At 49.5% G+C, this 27,746-nt stretch overlaps 2 protein-coding genes across 2 annotated transcripts; both read right to left on the reverse strand.

The window, feature by feature from the left end:
• Positions 1–27,746, reverse strand: LOC140898114 (uncharacterized). The gene is made up of 7 exons (XM_073311564.1): positions 27,437–27,746; positions 26,003–26,116; positions 19,627–20,770; positions 7,306–7,372; positions 6,117–6,213; positions 4,849–4,962; positions 1–3,674 (listed from the first exon to the last, which is right to left on the reverse strand). The coding sequence occupies exons 2-7, from the start codon at positions 26,079–26,081 to the stop codon at positions 2,650–2,652; spliced, it is 2,526 nt and encodes an 841-aa protein (XP_073167665.1). The 5' UTR covers positions 26,082–26,116; positions 27,437–27,746; the 3' UTR covers positions 1–2,649.
• On the reverse strand, positions 12,724–15,965 carry LOC140898233 (uncharacterized). Its single transcript, XM_073311782.1, has 4 exons — positions 15,764–15,965; positions 15,112–15,276; positions 13,928–14,528; positions 12,724–13,338 (listed from the first exon to the last, which is right to left on the reverse strand). Exons 2-4 carry the CDS (start codon positions 15,154–15,156, stop codon positions 12,758–12,760), a joined length of 1,227 nt encoding a protein of 408 aa, XP_073167883.1. The 5' UTR covers positions 15,157–15,276; positions 15,764–15,965; the 3' UTR covers positions 12,724–12,757.

Here is a 27,746-nt window from a genome sequence, read left to right on the forward strand (position 1 = left end):
ACACAGACATAATTAGGTTGACCTGACTCTGTAAACCAAGCCTTAACCATCCAGAGCAGGTGGCTACCCAGCCTCCTTTGAAAACCTGCACTAAAGTGCTTCCACGACCTCCTGAAGCCTCTGTTACATTGTCCTATTGTTCTCATCCTTGAGTGAGAACCAGACAATGTCCCCACCTCTGCTGGCTTCAGCTAACTCCCGAGCATCCTGCAGCTGGAGGTTCCCGCTCTCTGTCACTGCCTCCATACTGCGCCAGTTTCCTCCCTGTGATTTCTTGCCTCTTCCCTAACTTCCTCCTCTGACCGTCTGCCTAACGAGAGTCCGTCTCACATAGTAGCCAGGACAACTCCACCCTCCCAGCACTGCCAGACCAGGAAGGCAAGCTCTACACAATGGGACCAACTCCCCTCCCACTCACCCTGGTATAAATCAGGTGTGAACCCACTGGGAGTCAATGGGGCTGGTTCCTGTCACTGACCAGGGTATAAATTGGGTGTAACCTCACTGGAGTCACCAGGGCTGGTTCCCATCTCACTCACTGTGATGTAAATCAGGTATAACCCCACTGGAGTCACCAGGGCAATTTCCCTCTCACTCATGCCAGCATAAATCGGGAGTAACCTGGCGGGAGTCAGTGGAGCTGTTCCAGTGAGTGAGAGAAGAAACAGCCATGATGCTTTTACCCAATTATGGGAAGTCTGCCAGGTCGCAGTGGCTAATGGTGGAGAATGTTGGATGTATTGGGGCAGTTCTAGGTTTTCACACGTGTTGAAGCTGTATCACTGCATGAAGCAGAGATCGCTCTGTGTTTACTGAGGCAAACAGCCAGTGGACCAAATGCTCTAGGTGATGAACAGTGTTGAAATGAAGAGAAAAGCTAATAAGATGATATCAGATATGCTCTTCTGGTCAGTGTGAATGTTCATGATGCTAGTTCAGGACTTCATATTAAACTCACACAGATGCTGCAGTATTCCTCTGGGAAATATGCTCAAACCACTGTTCAACCAGAAGGCAGCAGTTGCAACACCAGTGCCACATTGAGGGGCAAAAATAGTGCACTTTTGAACGAGTATTTTACAAGCCTCAAACATGTTGCCACCACTGCCCAGACTTTTTTATTTTGAAAATACAGTCAGCTTTCCAGGAAGTTGTGTGCTGCGCCGCCATGCCCGCGATTCTACAGCCACTCAATTACAAGCAGAGAGAAAGAAGCTGCATTTTGCTATCATCTGCTATTTTTCTCTCTCCCAACTGTGTGTGCATTTGTTTTGTCATAAGAGGAAACAGTATCAGTTTGTGTCAACAGCTACTCAGAGGCTACAACTGACTTTGGGCCATAATACTAGTACTAAAAGTTTGTTCTATAGAAGAGTCCACTCAGTCTAAGGGATTGGGAATGAGGGAAACTGCCCATATGAGGTTTTACTTCACCTTTTACATGTCAAATGCTTTAAGGTCAAGATTTTCAAAACTGCCTAAAGGTTCTGGAGGCCCAACTCCTATTAAATTAAATGGGACTGGGGCATCCAAATACTCTGTGTGGCTTTGAAAATCTCATCCAGCTCTTCCTTTTTACAGATCAGAGTTTAAGGCCATAAGGGGCCATTCTGATCATCAAGTCTGACTTCTGGCATAACACAAACTGCAGAGTCTAACCCAACAATTCCTGCATCCAACCAATACCTTCTGATTGAGCCAGATATCTTTTAGGAAGAGACACCTGATCTCGATATAAAGACTCCAGCTGATCCACCACAGGCCTCATTACATTGTTCATCCAATGGCTAATAGTTCGTGTGTGCTTTAATAAAAGGATTAAATGCATTTTGTGATGGTCGTTACAATGGGTGTCTCCAGTCAATTTAAGCAAACCACAATTAACCATTTAATGCTGTAACAGTAATACCAGGGTTCTATTAACCCCTTCAAGCCAATGCCAATATGACACAAACCCCACTCCTAGCGATGCAGAATCTTTAGAGTTACAAGCACAGTCTATGGGGTTTGTAAACTCTTCTAGTTGAACCTGTAGGATTCAAGTAACTTGGGGAAGTATGTCTTTACATACTATTTTTCTTAAAATAATAATAAAAAACCCCAAGAAATTCCCATTTAAAACTTTGTTACAGTAGTTACTCTTGTGAATATGGTCCACTAATTGAAAACATAATGGTCAGAACTTTTGTTTGTTCTAGTCAAGAAAGTTAGTTAAGGCATAGAAAACAGCTCTGGCCCTGCAACGCAGCATCATCAACCCAAAGTGTTCAAAAATTACAAGTCAGGCCCCTTGCCCCCTCAAAAACTTAGGAGATTTGAAACAATACATTTGTGGTTCTTTTTTTTTCTTTGACTTCTGGTTTCTGAGCCCTTGAGAGTAATATTTTTGGGGTTTTCTCCACAACCATAAGGATTAGAAACTCACTTTTTTCTTTTTTCCCCCTCCCCCCAACTTTAAGTGAAAGTAGAGATTCTTGTGCAACAAACACAGGACTCTGTGAGTTGGGGCTTTATAAGAGAAACACCAAATATCAATAGAGCTGGTGACTCCGGGCAATGAGATCTCATGGGGGTTTCTTTTCTGCCTCCTCTGCAGTCAATAAACTGAGGGGGGCAGCTATGGCCCTGGGGCTGTGCCAAGCACTGTGGCTAGTAGATGGGTGCATCCTTGCCCTGGTGGGTCCTCCGGTGACGGGTGAGCGTGGAGCTCTCCCCGAAGCTCTTCCCACACTGGGCACACTGGAAGGGCCTGTCGCCCGTGTGGGTGCGGTGGTGCCGCAGCAGGTCCGAGCTCTCGCCGAAGCGCTTCCCACACTCTGTGCACTTGTAGGGCCGCTCACCTGTGTGTAGGGTGCGGTGTTTCACCAGGTATGAGCTGAGGCTGAAGCTCTTGCCGCAGTCAGCACAGCGGTAGGGCTTCTCAGCCGTGTGGGTACGCTGGTGCCGCACGAAGGTGGAGCTGTCGATGAAGCCCTTCCCACAGGCTGGGCACTTGTAGGGGCGCTCGCCACGGTGGATGCGGTTGTGGGTGATGAGGTAGGAGCTGACGCTGAAGCTCTTGCCACAGTCAGGGCAGGTGTAGGGCTTCTCGCCGGTGTGGGTGCGCTGGTGGATGATGAAGGTGGAGTTCTGGCTGAAGCTCCTTCCGCAGTCCAGGCACTTGTAGGGCGTCTCCCCAGTGTGCAGCCGATGGTGGGTCAGCAGCGTGGAGCTCTGGCTGAAGCTCCTCCCGCAGTCGGGGCAGGTGTAGGGCTTCTCACCTGTGTGGGTGCGCTGGTGGCTGATCAGTGTGGAGCTCTGGCTGAAGCGGCGCCCGCACTCAGAGCACTGGTAGGGCTTCTCACCTGTGTGGATGCGCTGATGGATGACGAGGTGCGAGCGCCGGGAGAAGTGTTTCCCGCATTCAGCACAGCTGTTCTGCTTCCCACCCACCTTCAGGGCCTGCTGGGCATCTCCAAGCTCCTGGTAGCTCCCCTCCCAGGGATTGGGCACAGCCAGTCTCTCCACTTGCTGCTCTTCTGACCTGTCCTTACTCTCACAGGCCTCTCCCTCATCAGGGCTCTGGGAAACATTCCCTTCACATCCTCCTGCTACCAACCTGTGATGTTCCACTGGCTTGGGACTTTCCTGCTGAAGGTTCTCCTCCTCGTTCTCACTCACCATCCCGTTGCCTGCTGGGACAGAGAGAGAGAATCCAGACTGGAGTCAGTCCCTGTGCCAGAGGGAAGGAACCTCAGAAAGACGAACAGGGGAGTAGGGAAAACAAATCAAAATAACTGATGGGGAGACTGAAAAACCAGGAACTAAATCCCCCACGCCCTTCCCTCAAGGTGAGGAAAGAGGGAGTCAATTGGCTTCACATCCCACCCGAACACTCAGAGGGGAGGGAGCTGGGTGGATGGGAATGCTGATTTTCAGTAAGTCTTGGAGCACTGGGGAAGTTCCAGAAGACGGGAAGAAAGATAATGGTAGTAGTGTTGATGTAATATACTTAGACTTCTGTAAGGTGTTTGACTTGATACCACTCAACATTTTGGATTAAAAAACTAGAATGGTATAAAATTAACATGGCACACACACTAAATTGATTAAAAAAATCTAGCTAACTGATAGGTCTCAAAATGTAATTGTAAACAGGGAATCCTCATCAAGCAGCTGTGTTTCCAGTGTGGTCCCACAGGGATCAGTTCTTGGGCCTGCACTATTTAACATTTTTATGAATGACCTGTTCTGGTGCCCTCAATTCAAGAAGGATGTAGATAAATAGGAGAGGGGTAAGAGAACAGTCACAAGAATGGGGGATAAAGAATTAGAAAACCTGACTTATAATGACAAGCTAAATAGACTGAGCTCCTTGAGTCTAACAAAGGGAAGGTGAAGGGGTGACTTGATCGAAGTCTATAATTACCTACATGAGGAGCAAATGTTTAATAATGAGCTCTTCAGTCTAGCAGAGAAAGGTCTAACACGATCCAGTGTCTGGATGTTGAAGCTAGACAAATTAAGACAGGAAATAAGGCACACATTTTTACTGGTGACAGTAATTAACCATTGGAACAACTTACCAAGGGCTGTGGTGGATTCTCTAGCACTGACAATGTTTAAATCAGGATTGGATGTTTTTCTAATAGACCTGCTCTAGGAACTATTTGGGGGCAGTTCTCTAGCCTGTGTTATACAAGAGGTCAGACTAGATGATCACAGTGGTCCCTTCTCGCCTTGGAATCTATGTAGCTAAGAGAAGCGATGTCTGCCATGAGGATCCAACCCCTGCTGGGGACAGCCCTGACCTGGATGAGATGAGATAGAACCTGGGGAGTTCACAGGGCTGTGGTGGAAATCTCTCACCTGTGCTAGCATCACTTGGGATCTCCTCTTCTGAGGAGACATGGAGATCCAGGATGTATGGCTCTTCCTCTTGCTCCATCCAAGGGATCCTCGGAGATTTAGGAAACTGAAACCCTGTTCATGGGAAGGGCAATGGGTGAAGGTTCATTACATATTTCTGAGGAGTCACTCCAAAAAAGTTCCTTGAAATGTAACCCATTCCTCTCTCATCACTGTGCAGATGGAGGAATGTTTCATCCCAAAACATGGACAAATGTTTACCAAGACCATAGCAAGAGTCACACCTGGGGTGTTGGTGCTATCAGACACAATTCCAGTAGGGAACAAAAGTGCAAAGACAAAGAAGAAATAACAACCTAATAAGTTAGCATCATAACCTGAGTCACGCTCTGGACAAAGCTATCCAGCTTGGGGCTGATGTGGTCCCATCACTGTTGCATCTGAGTGCCTCATACTCTGGCTAGGTCTTCTGGCCCTGAAGTCTGGAGTATGGGGCTGTGAACTGGAGCGCTGGAGACTAGCAGTTTTAATAAACTGGTCACTTCATGTACGTGACTAAATGGGAGCTGAAAATACTGTGGCGTGCCCACAGACACGCTTGGCCAGGAGAGAACCCAGATCTCCTAAGACCCACTCCACAGGCTATTTTTGTCTCCTCTCATGTGCTCAGATCTGATGAGCCAGTATCTCTTTAAAATAATTAGTCATGCCTCAAAGAGCACCGAGCACCAGTGATTTAGGCCCTGCACTAAGTACTAAGAGTGACTTGAAGTATTCGTCAACTTTATAATGAACTCTCTGACCACTTAAGTTGTTGAAAATAATCGCCCTTGGATACCTGGCATATTCTGAGTAATTTATTCTGTTTCCGTAAGTACCTGCTGAATATGCCATAAAAAGATCTAACTGGAAAGATGTCACCTGCACAGAAATGCATTTGAATCATCAAATTAGATTAATAAATTCATAGATTTTTAAGGCCAGAAGGAAACGTCATAACCATCTGGTGTGCCCTGCACAATGAAAATACTATCCACTGATTCCTGCATCAGGCTGGTATCTTCTGGCTAAGCTCTAGTTTTTCGATAGATCCCCCCACAGTCCTGAAGGAAAGACGCCATGTGATGGAGAAGCCACCACATCCCTAGTTTCAAGGGTTAATTTCCCTCACTATTAAATACATGCACCTCATTTCAGGTTCAGATTCCAGGCACTGGCTCTTGTTATATCCGTATTGGTTAAATTAAAAAGCCCACAAAGTACTGTACCTGCATGGAATGAAGGGGTCTGAATGTAGCTGGGACAGGGTCTGTCATTTACTGCAAGTTTGCTCAAAACTGTTGGTCCCTGGCCTGGCTCTAGGTGCTACCCCAATACAAAATAAATGACGTGTATTCTCCCTGGGCTTTCTTTTAAACACTGACCTAGGGTAACTGGGGACAGGACTACAAAGAGATTTTCTATAATGCCTGAAAACTGGAACACAAAATAGTGCCAGTCTAAGGTCAAAGAAGCCAAAAACTTAGGGGTAAGGGGTCAGGGCCTAGCAGATCTCATCCCTTCGAAATTACAGCTGATTTTCAGTCTCACTCCCTTTCAAAATTTCATCCCTTTCTTCTCCAGTCCACCCCGGTTACACCAGAGTTAACTAATGCTCAGAGTTTCTGGAGCTTTGTCTATGCTAACAGCTTCCAGAAAATAACAGCGAGAGAGTGAGTAAGTGTCTGTGTCATTTCCTAATGTAGGATTTAGCACTTATGTTCCCAAGTTGTCTGGACATTTGGCAAACCTGTCCCCAGCTTTAGTTTCTGTCTCCCCAACCACCCCTCCAGCAGGGAGACTGGGGGGGCCATATTTCCAAGAGCTGACCACCCACAATTGGAGCCAGATTCTCCAAACCGCTGGACTCCCACTGTGAACCCAACGCGCTGAGTTCTGAAAACTCTTCCCGGGAGACTCCGTCCCTGACCCAGTGCCGGGGCGGTCGCTCTCCCGGCGCTGGCTCGGCTCCTGCAGGCGCTCAGGGGAGCAGAGCCGGGGGAGAGGGAGCAGCAGCAGCTCCGGGACTCGCAGACCCCCGCCCCCCCGGGAGCAGAACTGGGGCGAGGAGGGGCCGTTGGTGCAGAGTCACTTTCCCCCCCGGCCCCAGCCCTTCCCCCGGGTCTCTCCCCTCACCTGCAGGCTCCGGCTCAGGGGCTGGTGGCGGCAGAGCCCGGGGCTAAGTCCCCCCGGCTAGGCCCAGAGAGACCTTAGGGAAGGACTCTCACCGCACACACCCCACTTAGGAGCAGCAGCTGTTTGTTACCGATTCTGCAACGTCTCTGACCCAGGAAGCTCAGCCCTCAATATCCGGAAAAAAAAGAGGCAGATCAGCAGGTCATGGAGAGACTGGCCGCCCGCCTGTGTCCGTGGCCAGGGCCCTCTGGTGGTCACGGCTGATGGACTCTCCTCCCCAACCCTCGGCCCGTGCTCCTCTTGGGACAGAAAGGGGGCTGGGGTATCGGCCCGGATCCTTCCCTCCTTCCTGAGCAGAGAGAAACCTCCAGACCGAGACCACAGAGAAACCTGCCCCTGCTGTCAGCCAGGGCTCTGGGCAGCCCCTTGGCCAGGTGCCCACTAGCCATGCTGGAGCTATTTACCCTATTGCCAGCTCCAGATGTTCAAAAATCATGAGTCAGGAACACCAAAAACCATGAGATTTGCTAACAATAACAGCTTTGGGCTTCTTTTTATTTGCCTTCTGTTTTCTGAGCCTTTAGGGTGTGCTGGGGTGACATTTTGAAGCTTCCTCCACAGCCAGGAGGGCTAGAAACTTACTTTTTCTTTAAGAATGAATGCTGAAATTATCACCTCACTCCAGGAACTGGGCTTTAAGGAAAACAATAATTATCACGAGACTCATGGCAAAACCATGAGAGTTGGCGATGCTGCATTTATTTTGGGGACCCTCTGAGACAATCCCAAGTCCCTCAGAATCTCAGTCCCACCCACAGTCTCCAGAAGTCTCATTATTTTTATTGATATTATTGGTGTGAGAGCACCTGGAGGCCCCGGTGTGCTCAGAGCCACACACAAAAAAAGATTGTGTCTGCCCCAAAGAACTTACCCAATCTAACTATAAGACTAGACACAACAGGATAATACAGACAGACAATGGAGGAGCACAAGGGAACAATAAGCCCATTCTGATCAGTGTGATAAACAGCAACTACTAGCCATTGTCAGCACCCCTGCTGAGGTGACTTTTAGCAGATGTTAGGGGAGCTGCTCCCCATACTGGGGTGACATGGCAGGAAGCAGGGAGGTGCCAGTGGGGTCGGACAATAGAATACGTGGGTGAGGAAGGCTGGTGTTACTGGCAGATCAGATGCTGGGCTTGACATTGCAATAGTGTGGGAGGGTGATACATCAGCCACGGAAGAGCCTTGCAATGAGTGGATTGTGTGTGATGCAGTGGAGAAGGGGAGCCAGGAGCTTGGAGAGAGGGGTGATGGGGTCACAGGAAAATGATCTTTGCAGCAGCAGCGTTCTGGACAGATGTAGGTGGGGTAAGAAGATGGGATCGGTCCCAGCAAGGGAGGAGGATGCTCAGTGATTAAGATGTGAGATGAAGGCCTGGATGAGAGGTTTAGCTGTGATGGAGGAATGGAGGAGAGCTGGGTTGACCATAGAGAAGTGATGCAGGAAGCAGATTGAGATATGCCAGGATGGGGCCACCAGCCATGTCGAAACAACACACACTCTGCTGGCCTGCATGACAGGGATGGTGGTTCCCTCCCACCAACAGTGTATAGCAGACTGACTTGCCCCTTTAAAGGTTTGCCTGGGCCCAGCCGACCCTGGTTACTAAGGAGGCACAGCTGAGCAGGAATCAACTTATTCCTCCATCAAGAGCAGCAGGAAGCTGCAGGGAGAGCACAGTCTCAGGGAGAACAGAGTGTAACAAAGAGGCAGTTGGGGGTGAATCTGCTCCAGCAGGGAGACCTGGGACTTCAGGTAGAAAAGGCCTGAGCATGACCTGATAGAAGGATAAATGGATGGGCTTGGGAGGAGCTTGAGAATGTTATCTTGCCAGTTTGTTATTTTAATAAAACCAGAATTTGACACTGGCTGTTAAAGGACAACAGCCTGTGTGAATCATTGAAGAAGCTCCTTGAAGGGGGAAACTGAGGCAGGGGGCTGCTTGCAGAGCTTCCCTGAGGCCATGAGTGGGTGTGTGGCAGTCAGCCCCTGCTGACTGGGAAAAGGGGCTCCATTCTGGGAGAGAGTTGGTGAATCCACCAACAGCTATTCCCTATTTGACAGTACTCTGCTGGAGGGTGCAGTATGATGAGCGGAACTGGAGGACAGTCAGGTTTCTGGGGGACCTAATCTGGATGACATTGAGGCTCGGCTTTGACAGCTAGTGGGCTGGCTGCTGCTGGACAAAGCTTACCTAAGGTGTGGAAAAGTTCTCTCCATCCTGCATACAGCAGAGACAGACCCTGCCCCTGTGGTGACCGTGGAGATAACCCTTCTGTCCATGTGAATACAGCCAGCAGACATATGCAGTGTAGTTGTAGCCGTGTGAGACCCAGGATATTAGAGGCAAGGAGGGTGAGGTAGTATCTGTTATTGGCCCAACTTCTGTTGGTGTGAGAGACAAGCCTCCAGGCTGCACAGAGCTCTTCGTCAGGTCCTGATGAAAAGCTCTGTGTATGCTCAAAAGCTTGTCTCTCTCCCCAACAGAAGTTGGGCCAATAACAGATTTAAGAATTTTATTAAGATGATATTAATGTAAGCAGAGTCAGGATGAATTCCACCCTGACATCTGGTGGTGAGGTGTGGCAAGTTGTGGAAAAGAACTTTAGGGGCTGATCTCATTTGCATGGGCACACCCACCCTGCCTAGAATGAGGCCATAACTGCCCAAATGGTCACTTTGGCTGTTGTGGGATCCCCAGTGTCTCTGTTATTGGGGCGGGAAGAATAAATTGTTATTACCCTGATATTACCATATTACCATTATGGGAACTGTGGTTGGAACTGTACTTGGCCTTTTGTTATGATGGAGGGACTCACCATCAACTAAGTAGCACTCGCTAGGCAAGGGACATGGGTTCCAAAACTCTGTGAATTGGGAGAGGCTTGAGACAGGTATTTGTACCTGGTGGTGTGGGCCTGAAACACCAATTGCACCTCTGTCTCTCTCCACTGTAGAATGTCAGAGCTAATTTGGGGTCTATTAAGAGTCTTGCTACAGATACTGTGTTGAATTCACTTTGGCCTTATGGTACACCAGCACTAAGGCTCCCACTACTATGAGCTGAAATCACTAAGTGCTGGAATCACTGTGTCAAATAGTGGGGAGCTGGAAGAACTGGAGTGCAGTGGTGCTGTTTGTGGATAGGCTGGCGGAGTGTTTGTGAGATGGTGAGCTGTGCAGAGCGGAGCCAGTCGTGAGACAGCGGAGTAGAGCAGAGCCCTGTGGGGCAGTCAGCTTCAGGATATGTAAGGCACCCCTTACCTCTTCCCACCCCCCCACAGGCACATTTTAGCCAGACTGGGGAGTAACACTCTGCAGATGAACTTTTGAACTCTGGGGCTGGACTTTTTGAATTTTGGGTGATTTGCGGATTGCTGGACTCAAGAGACGTTTGGGTTCTGGGACTCAAGAACCCAAGGGAAAGGATGTGGCCCAATTTGCTGGGGTGGGTCTTTGCTCATGGTTTGGTTAATGAACACTAGTTGTGGTGTTTCCCCAATTTAATGTTGATGTCGTTTACCTCATGTTATTAAAGATTTTCTGCTACACTGAGACTCTGTGCTTGCGAGAGGGGAAGTATTGCCTCTTTGAGGCGCCCAGGGGGTGTATAAGATTTTTCCCAGGTCACTGGATGGGGGCTCGAGCCAGTTTTGCATTTGCTTTGATGAGAGGGAACCCCTGTGTACTGTACCCGGCCCTTGCTGCTATCAACTAGGCCTGGCAGAAGGGTTACATTAAAATAAAAAGAAAATGGTACAGAGTTTAAGCATAAAAGTTTCTGGTTATCAGGGAATAACGTACAGATTATCAAGGGGTACGAAGTTTAGGATCAGATGGCATAAGGAGTACATAATCTGCAATATCCCCAATTGGGGGTATATTACCCCTCTCCCCTCCCCGTGTCTCTCTAAAGCCAGGACAAACATTTCCTCGAATGGTGACAGCAGGAATATAACATGGCTGATGCTTGGAGCTGGTAGAATTTTTTAAAACAAAAACACTTAGTCCTTCAAAGGCTTTTTAAAAATCCCCTGTTAGGTATTTCCAACAGTTTTAAAAAGTTTTTCTATGGCAGTTTTCGAAAAAGAAATTAGCCTTTTGGTTTTGAACAATGAATGAATGAACTCTCCTGTTCCTGTCTCAGGGTCGCCGCCTTGCTTCCAGCATGGCCTGATGCCCTCAGTGGCACACACCAGCTCTCCAATCGGGCTCCCCTGCAAAGCCAGATGTGCGTCAGGGATGCAGGGAGCCCCAAGAACTTGCCAGATCTCCGGGTAGTGATGGTAGTCATTTAGCAATCTTGGGGCAGGGCTGGGGTCAGTCTCCACTGCAGCGAGGGAGACACACAGCCAATGCTAGCAGCCAGCAGCCTGGTTCACAGCGGGCTGAAGGGTCTGTTGCAGAGTCCTAGCGCAGCATCATATTGCATGGCCCTGGGAAGATAACTGGTCTGGCCCCAGAGGGTGGAGGTCTACAATGGGGAGCTGGCCTGGTTCATGGAGATTCAGGCCAAGCCCAGGAGGGTGCCATTTCAGGCATTGCCTCCCCAACTGTGAATCTGGGGGCGGGGGGCTTAGTTGTTTGGCTTTTAAGTCTTTATGGGGAAGCCAGACACCTCCAAGCGTGTGTGAGCATCTCAGGGTTAAAGTTAAATCTGCAATGCACATGCTGGCTGCTTGCAGGGGCTCTCTCCTAACCCCTGGGGTGGGGAATCTGCAATTTTACCCTTCTCCACCACCACCATTGTCACTGTTCTGGTTCCCTCTGTACCCACAACCCTGCACAGCACTGTGGGCACTCCAGGAGATTCCCCCTCCCACCAGGGCACTGCCCGAGGAGGCATTGGGCTAAATTTGGTTCCATATTCTGAGGCCTCATCTACATGACAAAGTTAGGTCACCATAAGTTGCCCTGCATCCACCTTTGTGTACATGTGTCTACACTCAAATTTGTATCGGGCTGACATAAGTGCCCCAATATAGCAATGCAGTCAAACCCGCCCCCCTGCCAAATGGCATCAAGCCATGGTCGACCTGCTGAAGTTCACACAGTGCATGTGTAGACATTGTGTTAGAGAGGCTAAAACCTCCTGAGACCCACCAGCTGCATCTCCATGAGGTTAACAAACCAGACAGGCTCAGCCCCCTGAATCTGCTGACATTGCTGACTCAGGCAGTATTAGAGGGCTTATTCTTTCACCCACTCACTTCCCTGGTCCTTCTCGCATGAACAGAGAGCAACAATACCTGAGGTCCAAAGGTGCAAACAATTCAATGTTTATTGGGGTGAACTTCCAGCAAGCAATGATTCCAATTTCCTTCCTTAGTGTCTCCCTTCCCAGCTCTGACACCACAGAGTCTTGCCTGTGTCCCTGTTCTCATTCCCTGTTCCATTCCCTCCTTAGCAAAACATAATTCCAATTCCCCCACCCCCATTCCCTGTTCCCATTCCCCCCGCTTACTTCCTGATTGACTGCAGACTATATAGTAAAACTTGAGTTCTGCTTAGCTATACCTTAACCTGTCATGTTACTGAAATTTAACTAACCAATCCTAACATATTGTAACATGTTTCAGAGTAGCAGCTGTGTTAGTCTGTATCCGCAAAAAGAAAAGGAGTACTTGTGGCACCTTAGAGACTAACCAATTTATTTGAGCATAAGCCTTCATGAGCTACAGCTCATTTCATCGGATGCATTATCTAACCAATTATATCCCACCACCTTAATTAGTTTGCACCCAGCAAAATAAAATTTATTGAATGCCAGCCTTCTTTTTTTTGGGCAATCCTCTGTGGCGGAGTTGCTGGTTGGCCGGTGGCCCCCCCACCGTGTTCTTGGGCGTCTGGGTGTGGAGGCTATGGAACTTGGGGAGGAGGGTGGTTGGTTACACAGGGGCTGTAGTGGCAGTCTGTGCTCCAGCTGCCTTTGCTGCAGCTCAGCCATACACTGGAGCATACTGGTTTGGTCCTCCAGCAGCCTCAGCATTGAATCCTGCCTCCTCTCATCACGCTGCCGCCATATTTGAGCTTCAGCCCTGTCTTCAGCCCGCCACCTCTCCTCCCGGTCATTTTGTGCTTTCCTGCACTTTGACATTATTTGCCTCCACGCATTTGTCTGTGCTCTGTCAGTGTGGGAGGACTGCATGAGCTCAGAGAACATTTCATCACGAGTGCGTTTTTTTTCCTTTCTAATCTTCACTAGCCTCTGGGAAGGAGAAGATCCTGTGATCATTGAAACACATGCAGCTGGTGGAGAAAAAAAAAAGGGACAGCAGTATTTAAAAAGACACATTTTATAAAACAGTGGCTACAGTCTTTCAGGGTAAACCTTGCTGTTAACATTACATACATAGCACATGTGCTTTCGTTACAAGGTCGCATTTTGCCTCCCCCCACCACGTGGCTACCCCCTCAACCCTCCCCCCTCCCCAAGGCTAACAGCGGGGAACATTTCTGTTCAGCCACAGGCAAACAGCTCAGCAGGAACGGGCTCCTCTGAATGTCCCCTAAAGAAAAGCACCCTATTTCAACCAGGAGACCATGAATGATATCTCACTCTCCTGAGGATAACACAGAGAGATAAAGAACGGATGTTGTTTGAACGCCAGCAAACATACACTGCAATGCTTTGTTGTACAATGATTCCCGAGTACGTGTTACTGGCCTGGAGTGGTAAAGTGTCCTACCATGGAGGACGCAATAAGGCTGCCCTCCTCAGAAACCTTTTGCAAAGGCTTTGGGAGTACATCCAGGAGAGCCGCGAATGCCAGGGCAAATTAATTCTTTCACATGCTTGCTTTTAAACCATGTATAGTATTTTAAAAGGTACACTCACCGGAGGTCCCTTCTCCACCTGCCGGGTCCAGGAGGCAGCCTTGGGTGGGTTCAGGGGGTACTGGCTCCAGGTCCAGGGTGAGAAACAGTTCCTGGCTGTTGGGAAAACCGGTTTCTCCGCTTGCTTGCTGTGAGCTATCTACAACCTCATCATCATCATCTTCTTCGTCCCCAAAACCTGCTTCTGTGTTGCCTCCATCTCCATTGAAGGAGTCAAACAACACGGCTGGGGTAGTGGTGGCTGAACCCCCTAAAATGGCATGCAGCTCATTATAGAAGCGGCATGTTTGGGGCTCTGACCCAGAGTGGCCGTTCGCCCCTCTGGTTTTCTGGTAGGCTTGCCTCAGCTCCTTAAGTTTCACGTGGCACTGCTTCGGATCCCTGTTATGGCCTCTGTCCTTCATGCCCTGGGAGATTTTGACAAAGATTTTGGCATTTCGAAAACTGGAACGGAGTTCTGATAGCATGGATTCCTCTCCCCATACAGCGATCAGATCCCGTACCTCCCGTTCAGTCCATGCTGGAGCTCTTTTGCGATTCTGGGACTCCATCATGGTCACCTCTGCTGATGAGCTCTGTATGGTCACCTGCAGCTTCCCATGCTGCCCAAACAGGAAATGAGATTCAAAAGTTCGCAGTTCTTTTCCTGTCTACCGGGCCAGTGCATCTGAGTTGAGTGTGCTGTCCAGAGCGGTCACAATGGAGCACTCTGGGATAGCTCCCGGAGGCCAATACTGTCGAATTGTGTCCACAGTACCCCAAATTCGGCAAGGCCGATTTAAGCACTAATCCACTTGTCAGGGGTGGAGTACGGAAATCGATTTTAAGTCGAAATAAAGGGCTTCATCATGTGGATGGGTGCAGGTTTACATCGATTTAACGCTGCTAAATTTGACCTAAAGTCCTAGTGTAGACCAGGGCTAAGGGGACTGTCTGTGACTCCAAGGCGATACTGATAGTGATCCAGGAGTTCACATTTGTTACTGGCTTGGAGAAATCTAATCACAGAACAAACCACCAGTTAAGGGTGTCTGCCCTGTTTTTGACAGTCTGCCCTGAGGCAGGCACTTACTCACAGCCATGAGCTGCGCCAGACAGCCTGACATAGGGATTAAAGAGTGATTAATGGGGAAGACAGGTTTATTCCCTTCCAGTTCATTGACTGATCTCTCCTCTCACACTGACCCTGCAACTCTCTTTCCCAGTGCATGTGACTCTGGATCCAGGCATGGCTCATCCTGTCTGTGGATCGGAGACATCTGAGGCTCAGAGACACATGGGAGGACCGGCCCAACAATCCAGAACGAGTTGATCCTGTTGGTGGCTGTAGTTCTCGAGCAGGTGGCATTACTGGAAGGTGAGGGTGGGAGACGAGAGTGAGAGGGGACTGGGGGCTGGTAGGGAACCTGGGAGCAGGAAGGGAGTGAGGGGGTATATCACCTGAGCATGGGTACTGACTCCTTTGGCTGAAGGGAGATTTCTGCCACCCCCTGGCTCCTTCCCACCAACACAGTATGACTGGCCAGTCCCATCTCTTCACTTTTACTGCCACCTTCTCTGGGTGCCCTGTCTTTTCTTCATGGCTTGTGGTGAGAGTGGCAGGGGTGGGGGAGGTGAATGCGGGTACCTTGGCAATCTGCCTGGTTACAGAGAAGGGCTGAGGGGCTCTGCCAGTGGGAGCCAGGGGTTCTTTCATTTAGATGTGTGAGGGCAGTTCAGATGATCTCAGCTGCCAACAGACACACAGGGAGGGAGGCGAGCTCTGTAATACTGAGGATCCACAGTCCCGTTTCTCTGAACAGGGAATGAAATGCAGTGATAAGGATACAGGACTCACCATTGAGAAATGGACGGCCCCAGGAACCACTGTATACTTCATGTGTAGAGTCCTACCAAATTCACGGCACGAAAAAACATGTCACAGACCGTGAAATCTTATCTCCCCCATGAAATCTGGTCTTTTGTATACTTTTACTCTATACTACAGGGTAAAAGTATACAAAAATACAGCATTTCTCAACTTGGGTGTCCCGATCTAAAAGGGGGTTGCAAGGTTATTGTAGGGGGGAGTCACATTATTGCCACCCTTACTTCTGTGCTGCAGCTGGCATCGGTGTTGTCTTCAGAGCTGGGCACCTGGCCAGCAGCCGCTGCTCTCAAGCCACCCAGCTCTGAAGGCAACGCAGAAGGAAGGGTGGCAATACTGTGAACCCCCTACGATAGCTTTGCAACCCCCTTTTGTGTCAGGACCCCCAGTTTGAGAAACAGAGGCTTAAGGGCTTTACATGTTTATATTTTGCCATTTTAAAATACATATTATGTTTTATTACACCACCATGAAATTTAAGATTTAAATATCTGAAACTGTGAAATTCAAGATTTTTAAAATGCTATGACTGAAATTTATGAAAATGGACCATGAATTGGAGATGTGAGTGCATCATACAGCACTACCGACTGACAGAACCATCATCTGCAGTCACATTATCTGGGCTAATGGAACCTTGCTGCCAGGCGGTGACAACAGCAACAAGGGCTGGGTTCAATATCTCGGGGTCCCTCTTAACAATACAAAACAGAACTGGCTATAGCTTCCACCCAGGAATCTGGGAAAACTGACCACTACCTCTGGGTGCCTCTAAGAGGTAGTACTGCCCCACTCGCAAGCACTGAGTCTATGTATAACAAAAGAGAACTTTTATTAGAAGGGAAAAGGAACCAAGTGGTAAGTTGGGAAAACACCACAACCACTTTCCAAGCATGTGACCGCAGTGTCCTTTTCCTCAATTTCCCACATTGCAGTGGGAAAGTCCAATGAATGAATGTCCCTTTAACACATCTCACTCCCCTCCCCCACCGCTGCACCTCACTCACAGTTGCTGTTCTCGGTATGCGAAGACCCAGAATTCAGAGGTACATTCAAAAAGGGAGCTAGGGGGGAGCATTGAGCTATGTCTCTGCAGTTGCTATGCACCTCTGCAATTGGCTGCTTGCCTCTGCCTACTTGCTGCCGCTGTTGGATGTTCACCACCACTTCTGTGACACCATGTTCTGAGGTTCCACCGCTTAAGCCAGGTCTTTGGTGATTTCAGTGGGTAGGAGGGAACCTCACTGCCAGTACAGCTTCTGCATTGTCCTTCATTTCACTACTATCCCAGCACCAGGTCCAAGGCATAGCCCATAGACTGGCTATCAGGGATTCAGCTGTGGTAACTGCTGAGCAGAAATAATGACTCTCAATTGAGTCTAATCAGCTCTGTTTTTAAATCCTGGAGGAGGAAAGATCAAATGGTGCCTAGAACTCTTTAAACAGAGTCCACATCACATACAAACCCTGCCCCTCCCTTTCCCTTTATAGGGATTTGACATCTCTAGCCCCTGCTTAGCAAGTGAGGTTCAATATAGGGTGAGCCCTTCAATCAGGTCAGGCAAAGCACAGTTCTGCTGCCCTTTACTTGTCCAATCAGGATAACAACATTTCATTGCCCCTGCTTTCAAATACTAGAGTGATTTGTAACTCAAAACCATCCAGAACTGATCACTTTGGCAAAGCAGCTCTATCTCCTGCCCACCTAGACAGAGTAGGCATCAGTGCAAACACAGTCTGCTCCTGAAGTCCTCCCTGCCCCCCCCCCGCCCCCAGCTCAGCTCTAGAGGTTACGGGAGAGCTCATTCAGACCCCATTTACACTTTTTAACGCAGCCCAGCCTCTGGGTTGTGTTAAGCCATCTCTGTGCCTTGAGAGGATGTTTACACTAACCTGACCAGAATGACCCCCCGGCCTTCTTCCTTTGTGGTTACAGTTCGTTTCAGCGTGTCTACCTAACACAAAGTGTTCTTTCCAGCATGCTTCACTTTATTCCTCTCTGTTCTGAACTTCACCTGCCTCTGTGCTGCCCAATCACCCAGTAAACTCAAATCCTTGTGATCAATGAGAATTGTTCAATAGCACTGAAACCCCATTGCTTCCTTGCTTCAAAGTGAAATGAGCCGAGATCAGGCATTTTGTGTACTACAGGAAAAATTGTTTAGGATTCATTATCTCTGCATCTCATTGCTAGAGATGAACAATTAGCTCATACTGAAGAGATGAGCAATTAGCTCATAATGATGAATTTCTTCTAGGAATTGAGCATATTTGCCTGCAATGTAGATCTGCAATGTAGATCATGATTCCCTCAGATGTACTGGTTGTTGAAAGAGTATCTTTTCAAATTGCTTCACTCTCTGGTTTAATTGCAAATACTCCATTGCTGAACTGTCAAGTGTGTTCCTTAGTTGTACTAGGCCATGTAAGTCACATGGTATTGTTTATTCTTGGCTCGATTACTTTGAATTTAAAATCTGATTACTCACATGGGCAACTTGGAAATTCATTTCCACAGACACCTGTGATAGTAAAGCCCAATTGCTTGAGAGCAAATGATCACAAAGGGGCATGAACAGGGCCAAAGAAAACCCAGGCACAAATTCAAATAATCTGTGTGGAAATTGGTTGGCATTATTCTCTGAGCTCTGATCATTATTGACCAGAACCTCAGCTCTAATGGCGCCCTGCTTCCTTCCCCCACTGATCCCCACCTGCTGTCCATATCCTCCACAGGCCCCAGCTAGTCTGCTGGTTCTGCTGACACCAGCACTATGGCTGCTCTTCAAGAAAACACGTGAGTTTAAGGAATGAAACTTTTATGAACATGTGACAGGCACTGACCAGACCCAGCAGGAAACCAACAACCCAAGAACCGTGCCGGAGGGGAGAGGGTTTGTATGACCCCAGCCCTAAAGTACTGAGGTAGGCGCAGTGGAGATGGGAATGGGGAGACTTCATTCTAGGGAGCTGGCACCAGTAGTAGGTTTCTTCTCTCTCCCTTGCACCAGATCAGCAGGGGGCAGAGGGACTCAACAGCACTGAGGAGCGCCAAACCCACAAAGCCAAGGGGTCATCGGCCACCGCCGCTTGCTATGCCATGAAAGGGCAGGCAAAAGACTGGTGCCATGGGTGGGAATCAGCAGGCAGAGCTGCTGTTCCCATGGCGGCTGTGCCGGGGGTCTCACAGGGATTTCCCAGGCTGGGGGGTAGAGATGGGCAGAGCTGCTGTTCCCATGGCAGCTGTGCCGGGGGAGAGGTGTGTGTCTCTCACAGGGATTTCCCGGGGGTGGGGGGTGGGGAGGGGAGAGCTGCTATTCCTGTGGTGGTCATGGTGGGGGGAGGGGCACAGCAGCTGTTCCCATGGTGGTCATGGTAGGGGAGGGCCAGAGCTGTGTTCCTGTGGCAGCCATGCTGGGGTTTGGGGAGGGGCAGAGCTGCTGTTCCTGTGGAGTCAGTGCTGGGGGTCTCACAGGGATTTCCCAGGCTACGGGTGGGGGATGGGCAGAGCTGCTGTTCCTGTGGAGTCAGTGCTGGGGGTCTCACAGGGATTTCCCAGGCTACGGGTGGGGGATGGGCAGAGTTGCTGTTCCTGTGGAGTCAGTGCCAGGGGTCTCACAGGGATTTCCCAGGCTACGGGTGGGGGGTGGGCAGAGTTGCTGTTCCTGTGGAGTCAGTGCTGGGGGTCTCACAGGGATTTCCCAGGCTACGGGTGGGGGATGGGCAGAGTTGCTGTTCCCGTGGCCATGCTGGGCTCTCACAGGAATTTCTGAGGCTGGGGGTGGGGAGGGGCAGAGCTGCTGTTCCCACGGTGGCCATGCCAGGGGTCTCACAGGGATTTCCCATGCTGGAGTCTCCAGTGGGTGATAACGTTTGAGCTCTGAGTGAAGCTTTTCCCACAGTCAGGGCAGACATAGGGCCTCTCTCCCGTGTGGATCCTCTTGTGCTTGGTCAGGGCAGAGCTGGTGGTGAAGCTTTTCCCGCAGTCGGGGCAGATGTAGGGCCTCTCTCCCGTGTGCACTCTCTGGTGGGTGGTGAGGTGAGCGAACTGGCTGTATCCCCTGCCGCACTCGTCGCACCGATAGGGCTTCTCGGCCAGGTGGGTTCTCTGGTGCCTGGCCAGGTACGTGCTGGTGGAGAAGCTTTTCCCGCAGTCAGGGCAGTTAAAGCACTTCTCTGTCTGGTGCGTCCTCTGGTGCTTGATGAGGAGGGAGCTGTCAGTGAAGCCTTTCCCGCAGTCGGGGCAGACATAGGGCCTCTCTCCCGTGTGTGCTCTCTGGTGAATTGTGAGGGATGAGCAGTCCCGGAAGCTTTCCCCACAGGCCTCGCACCGATAGGGTCTCTCGCCCGTGTGCAGCCGCTGGTGCCTCGTGAGGTTTGAGCTGCTGCTGAATCGCCGCCCACACTCGGTGCAGGGATAGGGCCTCTCGCCTGTGTGCGTTCGCTGGTGTTTAATCAGGTCTGAGTTCACATTGAAGCTCTTTCCGCAGTCCCGGCACCGGTAGGGTCGCTCTCCCGTGTGCAGACGCTGGTGCGTGATGAGATGCGAGCTCTGGCTGAAGCAGCGCCCGCACTCCGGGCACTGGTAGGGTCTCTCCCCCAGGTGCAGTCTTTGATGGGTGATCAGATTTGACCTCAGGCTGAAGCTTTTCCCACAGTCCTCACACGTGTTGGGTTTCTCCCCGGGGCAGGGTCCCCTGTGGATCGTAGAGTCATTGTGTCTCCCAAAATATCCCCGAGTGTGACCGGGATTCTCCTGTCTCTCTTCTGGGTGGCTTTCCTGCTCCTTCTCTGACCTGCCCTGATTCCCGCAGGCTTTGCCCTGCTCGGGGGAAACATCCCCATCTGATCTCCCTGGTCCCACCTCATACAGTTCCACTTGCTCAGGACCTTCCTGCTCAGGGTTCTCCTCCTCGCTCTCACTCACCATCCCATCACCTGCTGGGACAGAGACAGAATACTGACAGGAGTCACTCCCTGTGCCAGGGGAAACAAAACAAAGTAACTGCTGGGGAGATCAGAACACCAGGAGCTGAATTCCCCTCTCACCCACTCCTGAGAGGAGGGGGCAAATTGAACCTCCACATCCCATCCAAACACTCTGGGGAAACTCAGGTGTTGCCAGGTGTGAGTCAAGGGGTTGGAAGCCGTGAGTGACATCTGCCATGAAGTTACAGCAGCTGGGGACAATCCTGACAACCCAGGAGTTCATGAGCTCTTCGAGGGAACCTGATTTTTCTTCACTTCCTGTTTTCCCCCCAAGCTGGTTTAACTGATTCCTCACCTGTTCAGGCCTCCCTTGCCCTGGAGATCAGACACCATAACTCTTCTCCTCATTCCAGATGGGAGACCACATTGCTTTTCTGAGATCAGGGTGAATTACTTCTTTGTGGGATATTTATCACAGAGAATGTTCCCAGGTTTTAACCTCAGCCCATTTCAAAGCAGTGAAATCCCTGGGCCAGCTCTCCAGGGCCTCAAAGTCCAGCCACTCTGCTAATGGGGAACTGGACTCCCACATCTCTGCTCAGAACACACATCCAGACACACATCATCAAAGGGGCTCCTCAAATACACAGACAGTACGTCTGGATCTCAAAAAGAGGAGGCCTAACCCGCTATGGAGTTGCCTGGATCTGCTTCTCACTGCCAGAGCTGAGCCCAGTGAAAGTGAGAGGAGCAGAGGGAATCTTGGGGCCCATGAGCACAAGTGAGGAGCTCATAGGGTGACCAGACACCCCGATAAAATCAGGACTGTCCCAATTTTTAGTTCTTTGTCCTGTGTCCTGACTGATGCACGGTCGGGATGCCATTTGTCCCGATATTGCGGCTTTGGCCACTCCGGCAGCTTTTTTTTTTTTTTTTTGCTTCCCCCCTGTGTCCCGATATTTTGTCCATTTTATCTGGTCACCCTAGGGGCTCAGCACAGTGATAATGGGAGGGTTTGTCAGAGGATGCAGCAGGACAGGGGAGTGAGATTTCAAGAAACTGCATTTTGGGGAATGAATGAACCTAGTGAGTCAGCTTCAGCAGCCACAATAAAAACCGTAACTGGTAACAATAATGAGAAGAAGCACTAAAATCCCCAGGCTCTGTGCATGCTGGAGAAAATTACCCTTTAACAGTATTAATTATGCGTATGGGGCCCTACTGTGCTAGGCACACACATCTATACAGAGCTTAGGCACCGTGTAAACACACACACACACGCACGCAGCTAGGCACCGTGTAAACACACACACACACGCACGCAGCTAGGCACCGTGTACACACCCCCAGACTCGCACACAGCTAGGCACCGTGTACATACACACACACACAGAGGTGGGCACCGTGTACATACACACACACACACACTCACAGCTAGGCACCGTATACACCTCCCCACACACACGCAGATAGGCACTGTATACACCCCCCCCCACACAGAGCTAGGCACCGTGTACACACACACACACACACACACACAGAGCTAGGCACCGTGTACACACACACACAGCTAGGCACCATGTACACACACACACACACACAGCTAGGCACCATGTACACACACACACACACACAGCTAGGCACCATGTACACACACACACACACACACAGAGTCCCTTGCCCTGAAGTGCTTATCATGGCAGAGGTCAGTTTTAAGGAGGAATCTGAAGGGGGACAATGGAGTGGCTTAGTGTAGTTTACAGTGAGCTCCTCTCATGCACTGAGGACAGTGGGGGTGAGTGGGGGCAGGAAACTTGAGGGCAGTACAGACTGATGGGTAGCATGGCTGGTATCGCTGGCAGAGCAGAGGTGGGGTTCTGCCTCTCAATGAGCTGGATGATGGGATTAATTGCACCCTCAGCAAGTTTGCAGATGACACTAAGATCGGGGGAGAGGTAGATATGCTGGAGGGTAGGGATAGGGTCCAGAGTGACCTACACAAATTGGAGGATTGGGCCAAAACAAATCTGATGAGGTTCAAGGACGACAAGTGCAGAGTCCTGCATTTAGGAAGGAAGAATCCCATGCACCGCTACAGGCTGGGGACCAACTGGCTAAGCAACAGTTCTGCAGAAAAGGACCTAGGGGTTACAGTGGATGAGAGGCTGGATATGAGTCAGCAGAGTGCCCTCGTTGCCAAGAAGGCCAATAGCATATTGGGCTGTATTAGTAGGAGCATTGCCAGCAGATTGAGGGAAGTGATTATTCCCCTCTATTTGGCACTGGTGAGGCCATTCCTGAAGTATTGCATCCAGTTTTGGTCCCCCCACTACAGAAGGGATCTGGACAAATTGGAGAGAGAGTCCAGTGGAGGGCAACAAAAATGATGAGGGGGCTGGAGCACATGACTTACAAGGAGAGGCTGAGGGGAGCTGGGGTTATTTAGTCTGCAGAAGAGAAGAATGAGGGGGGATTTGATAGCAGCCTTCAACTACCTGAAGGGGGGTTCCAGTGAGGATGGAGCTAGGCTGTTCTCAGTGGTGGCAGATGACAGAACAGGAAGCAATGGTCTCAAGTTGCAGTGGGGGAGGTCTAGGTTGGATATTAGGAAACACTATGTCACTAGGAGGGTGGTGAAGCACTGGAATGCGTTACCTAGGGAGGTGGTGGAATCTCCATCCTTAGAGGTTTTTAAGGCTTGACAAAGTCTTGGCTGGGATGATTTAGCTGGTGTTGGTCCTGCTTTGATCAGGGGGTTGGACTAGATGACCTCCTGAGGTCTCTTCGAACCTTAATAGTCTATGACTCTATGATTCTTGATAACACATCGGAGATGGTGGGTAGGAGAGGGCGAGGTTGTAAAAGGCCTTAAAAGTGACACAAGTCGTTTATATTTGATGCATTGAAGGGAGGACCCGGGAGGATGGGGGTGGGGAGTTACTATGGTGACAGCACAAGCCAGGAAGATGATTTTTGTAGCAGCTTTCTGAATGTCTGTAACAGGCCTAGGATGGTGTTTGTCATGGCCAGAAGGGAGGAGGCTGCAGGCCAGGAACCTCAGGGACATGGCAGCTGAATTGAGGAAGTGCAAGGGTTCCCAAACTGACTCACCCTGGGTCATTTCAATACAACCAGCCTAATTACAAACCAGTTCAGTCTCTAATGCAGACAAGGCTGCAGGCTCTGGGAGGGGAAGGGATGTGGACAATAGAGTTATTCATAGTCAGGTTGCGCTCAAAGACCCCAAGCAGGATCAGGGCCCCATTGTGCTAAGTACTCCACAAACACAGACAGAGACAGGATCCCTGCCCCGAGGAGCAACTCAGAGCCCAGTTGAAAGCCTGTCTGTTCTGGGGAATTTCAGACTTGCTTTCAGCAGGGGTGATCGACACAGCTCTGAAATCAGCTGCCACTGAGTCCTCTGCACCAGCAACACCAGTGGGGTGGCTGATCCAGGCCCAGCACGCTGATACAAGAGAGTTTTCAGCCACTCTGTTCTGTGTAAGGAATGCAGCACTAAGACTGCTGCACTGCCACCACTAGCTGAAGCGGCGAGAGATAGAAATTAAATTTGTTTAAAATAATAAAAAACAGAGTGGTGACAGTGAATGACAGTGTTAGAGTATACTTAGATATGGATATTTGTTTATAATTACAGAGGTTTAATAGTTAACAAAGATAGTTTTAGGTGGTTATGGCTAGCAATAACAAGGTGGTGGTCACAAGCAGTCACAGTCAGAGAAATCCAAAATGGATGTCTGGGAGAGATTTGGCCAATAGCAAGCAGGCAGGCTGAGCAGAAATAAAGGTCACTCCAAAACCTGAAAGTAAGTCAAGAGGTAAGTCTTCAAGCAGATCAGTCAAATAAGACACAAGTTTTCAATCAGGTCTGGCTTTGATTGACAGATAGGTTAGCACCCATGACCAATCAGAGAAGGCTAGAATCTGTATATAAGGCAAAAAACTGGCCGATTTTAGTCAGTGTGAGGTGAGCGGAAGGAGAAGAAGAAGAAAAGAGTTAAAATCACTTAAGAAGAGACAAGCAGTGGCAACACCAAAAACAGTAACAGCAGAAGGAGCTCTCAGAGGGAAAAGACAACAGCGGAGAAAGTAAGCAGGATAATCCTCTTATTATTAAACTGCATGAATGTGTATGCATGGGATAATAAAGCTGGATGTTTGTGTATGCTATGATTTAGATGTGTAAGAGTTTGTTTTCAGCATTCTATGTGTGTCTGGCCATCTCACACAGAATGTAACCACCTGAAGCTATTTTCAGTTGTATGGTATTGCAATTTTGAATACTTTGTGTATCTGTGCTAATAGACTTTATGCCTTGATAAGAAAATATACGGATTCTTTATTCTTTTAACAAATTTGTATTAAGGAACATTGTGCTAAATAAAGAATATTTTTGTCCTCAAAGAATACTGCCTGAGTGTCAATCCTTTGAGAGGAAGCCTGTCTGTTTCCTTCTAAGGATCAACAGAGCGAATCTGTTCTGGGGAGTCCTCTAAAGTTTGGAGAGAAACACCCTGGCAAATGCTCTAGGGCAGGCCATCCCCTTTTAATTACCAAAATAGATAAATTAATAGCGTTATTGGGGTAGGAAGGTCATTGTGGGGTGCCTCTAATTTTGGAGGTAACAGCCCCACATAGACACAAGACAATGAGTGAGTGTAACTAACGGCGGTAAGGAGGGATCTGGGTTTCCAGTCTAATACAATCAGATGTTTTAACTGTAATAAAGACAAATGAACAAACTGATGCTCAAGCTACATTTACTTGCACAGTATTTGGAAAAAGCAAACTTGCAGCAAGAAGGGACGGCAGATTAGTGGCCTCAGAGATCAGATAGTTAAATGGACAGTGTCAACTTAAAATCACAGTGCTGACTGAAAAGCTCTCGCCTGCTACTGCTGCAGGTGACATCTACCATCAGTGTCAATGAAGGGTTTAGAGCATTTTCTGTTTCACCCCCGTCTGCTTTGTGCTAGTGCCAGCACTTGGCATAGAAGTTTCGCTCTTTCCTGTAGTGTTAGCTTCTCCCTTGTAGTTTGTAGACAGCTGCCAAACAGTAATGGGGGAGGGAAAAGCCTTCTGTTTTAAAAATGGGGGAAAAAAGGTTGTACAACCACAAAAGTTGGCTGCAGGCCTCTAGGCAGAGCCAGCACCTGGGACTATATGTAATGCATTGTTTGGAAATGGACTTGATTCCAGGCTGACAGGCCCCAGGAAACTGCTCCAGAGATTTCAGAGTTTGTTTAGCCAATTCCTCACCTGCCCAGGAGCCTCTTGGACTCTCCCTTTCCTCAGCACCCTGGAGATTTGGGACCCACAGCTCTTCCCCTTGCTCCATCTGGAAACCACACTGGGTTTTGAGAATCAGAAATCCTGCCAAGGGGGAAAGAAACCAGACGAGATCAGGGTGAATTACAGAACCATGGAATATTTGTTACCAAGAACATTTTATGACTTCAAGCCAGCCCCTTCCTGCACTGAAGATGGGTGAGATCCAAATGGATCAGAACATGTTTGTGGAGGCTATTTGGGGAGCCAGATATCTAGGGAACGTGTTACACCCCCTGTAGGAGCGTTAGACATCTCAAAGCATCCAGTGTTCTGCAGGGACATACACAGCCGCCTGTTCCATGTCCCCCTCGAGCCACCAGCTCACATCAAGGCAACGTGGCTCAGGTGTGACTTTGACTGTCATATGCTCGGTCTAGGGCTGAGTTAACATTTGCTCAAGGGAGAGTTTACCCTAAGACATTTCATACACCAGGCCTGGAGTCCGCAATGGCTCATATACATGCTTAACTTTGAGCCCAGTGAGGATTTAGTATTCCCAGGAGAAGGGCCTATGTCAGAGTTGCCAATTCTCACACTGTTACTGTGACTCATGGGATAGCTCACATTTTTCTTAAAGCCCCACTCCACCTCCTGGACCCAAGTGATAAGACCAAAATCTTATTTGTTTTATTTTGGTAAAAAACAAGTTTCTAGCCATTGTGGCTGCAGAGAAAAGCTTAAAAGCACGAAGTGGCTGCACCCTAAAGGTACAGAACCCAGAGGGCAAAGAGAAAAGAAGCAGAATTTCAGTATTTCAAAAAACCTCATGATTTGTAAGCCAATCTCCTGATTTTGGGGGACTGAGTCATGATTTTTCAACTGCTGGGGCTGGCAATACTGTTTTCTGGCCTTTTTCATTGTTATTTACACTGATAGATGTGTCAGCCCTTTGTCTGCAAAGGGACAATTTATGATAAATTAGAAATAAAATTTAGAAAACATGAGTAAACCTCAGTGCTGGATTAATGTCAGGCCTGCTAGGACATTTTTTGGGAGCAATATCAAAATGTTTGCAGTGACGTGCAGCTCCCTGGCAGCTTCTTAGCCCATGGGGGGCTGCCTCTGCTTTGCCCTTCCTGAGGAAAAAGGAGTTTGGTTAAATAAAAAGGGTGGGGAGGAGAGAAATCAAAGAATGAATCACTCCCTCCCCTCTCTGCACACACCTCCCAGTGATTCAGAGGGACCTGGCTGGCTTGGAAGGAGCAGGGAGTCTGTAGTGGGCTTGGAGTCTACCCCCAGCTGCTCTGCTGGAAGAAAAGCTGTTACTATGTTAAGGACTTTCTCCTCCTTTAGGTCCTTTCCAGCCAGGACCCTGAAGCCCTGAATAGACCTCGTTAGGTTGGCAGGGTTGGTGCCTCTTACCTCCCTCGCCCGCATTGCTCCTGCTGGCCCTTCCAGTCTCTCCCCCTGTCTCCCTCCTGCCTCCTCTCCCCTCGGGCCGGGAGACTCGGGCCCTGGCCCGGCCCAGGCCGTTCGCCCTCCCGGCGCTGGCTCGGCTCCTGCAGGCTCGCGGGGCGGGGGGGCAGAGCCGGGGGGGGTCAGGGAGGGCAGCAGCTCCGGGACTCGCAGACCCCCGCCCCTCCCCCCGGGAGCAGAGCTGGGGCGAGGAGGGGCCGTTGGTCCAGAGTCACTTTCCTCCCCGGCCCCGGCCCCGGCCCTTCCCCCGGGTCTC

The sequence above is a fragment of the Lepidochelys kempii genome, chromosome 14, assembly GCF_965140265.1.
Source record: "Lepidochelys kempii isolate rLepKem1 chromosome 14, rLepKem1.hap2, whole genome shotgun sequence".
NCBI lineage: Eukaryota > Metazoa > Chordata > Testudines > Cheloniidae > Lepidochelys > Lepidochelys kempii.

Coding starts and splice junctions, on each gene's coding strand:
- LOC140898114 (XM_073311564.1), bottom strand. CDS start 26,081: ATGGAGCAAGGGGAAGAGCTGTGGGTCCCAAATCTCCAGGGTGCTGAG. Junction 20,771..26,002: donor TCCAAGAGGCTCCTGGGCAG/GTGAGGAATTGG, acceptor CCCCTGGCACAG/GGAGTGACTCCTGTCAGTAT. Junction 6,214..7,305: donor AAGAGGAGCACGGGCCGAGG/GTTGGGGAGGAG, acceptor GTATTGGGGTAG/CACCTAGAGCCAGGCCAGGG.
- LOC140898233 (XM_073311782.1), bottom strand. CDS start 15,156: ATGCCTGGATCCAGAGTCACATGCACTGGGAAAGAGAGTTGCAGG. Junction 14,529..15,111: donor CTGGGAAAGAGAGTTGCAGG/GTCAGTGTGAGA, acceptor CTGTTTGGGCAG/CATGGGAAGCTGCAGGTGAC. Junction 13,339..13,927: donor AGGTGGAGAAGGGACCTCCG/GTGAGTGTACCT, acceptor TTTCTCCACCAG/CTGCATGTGTTTCAATGATC.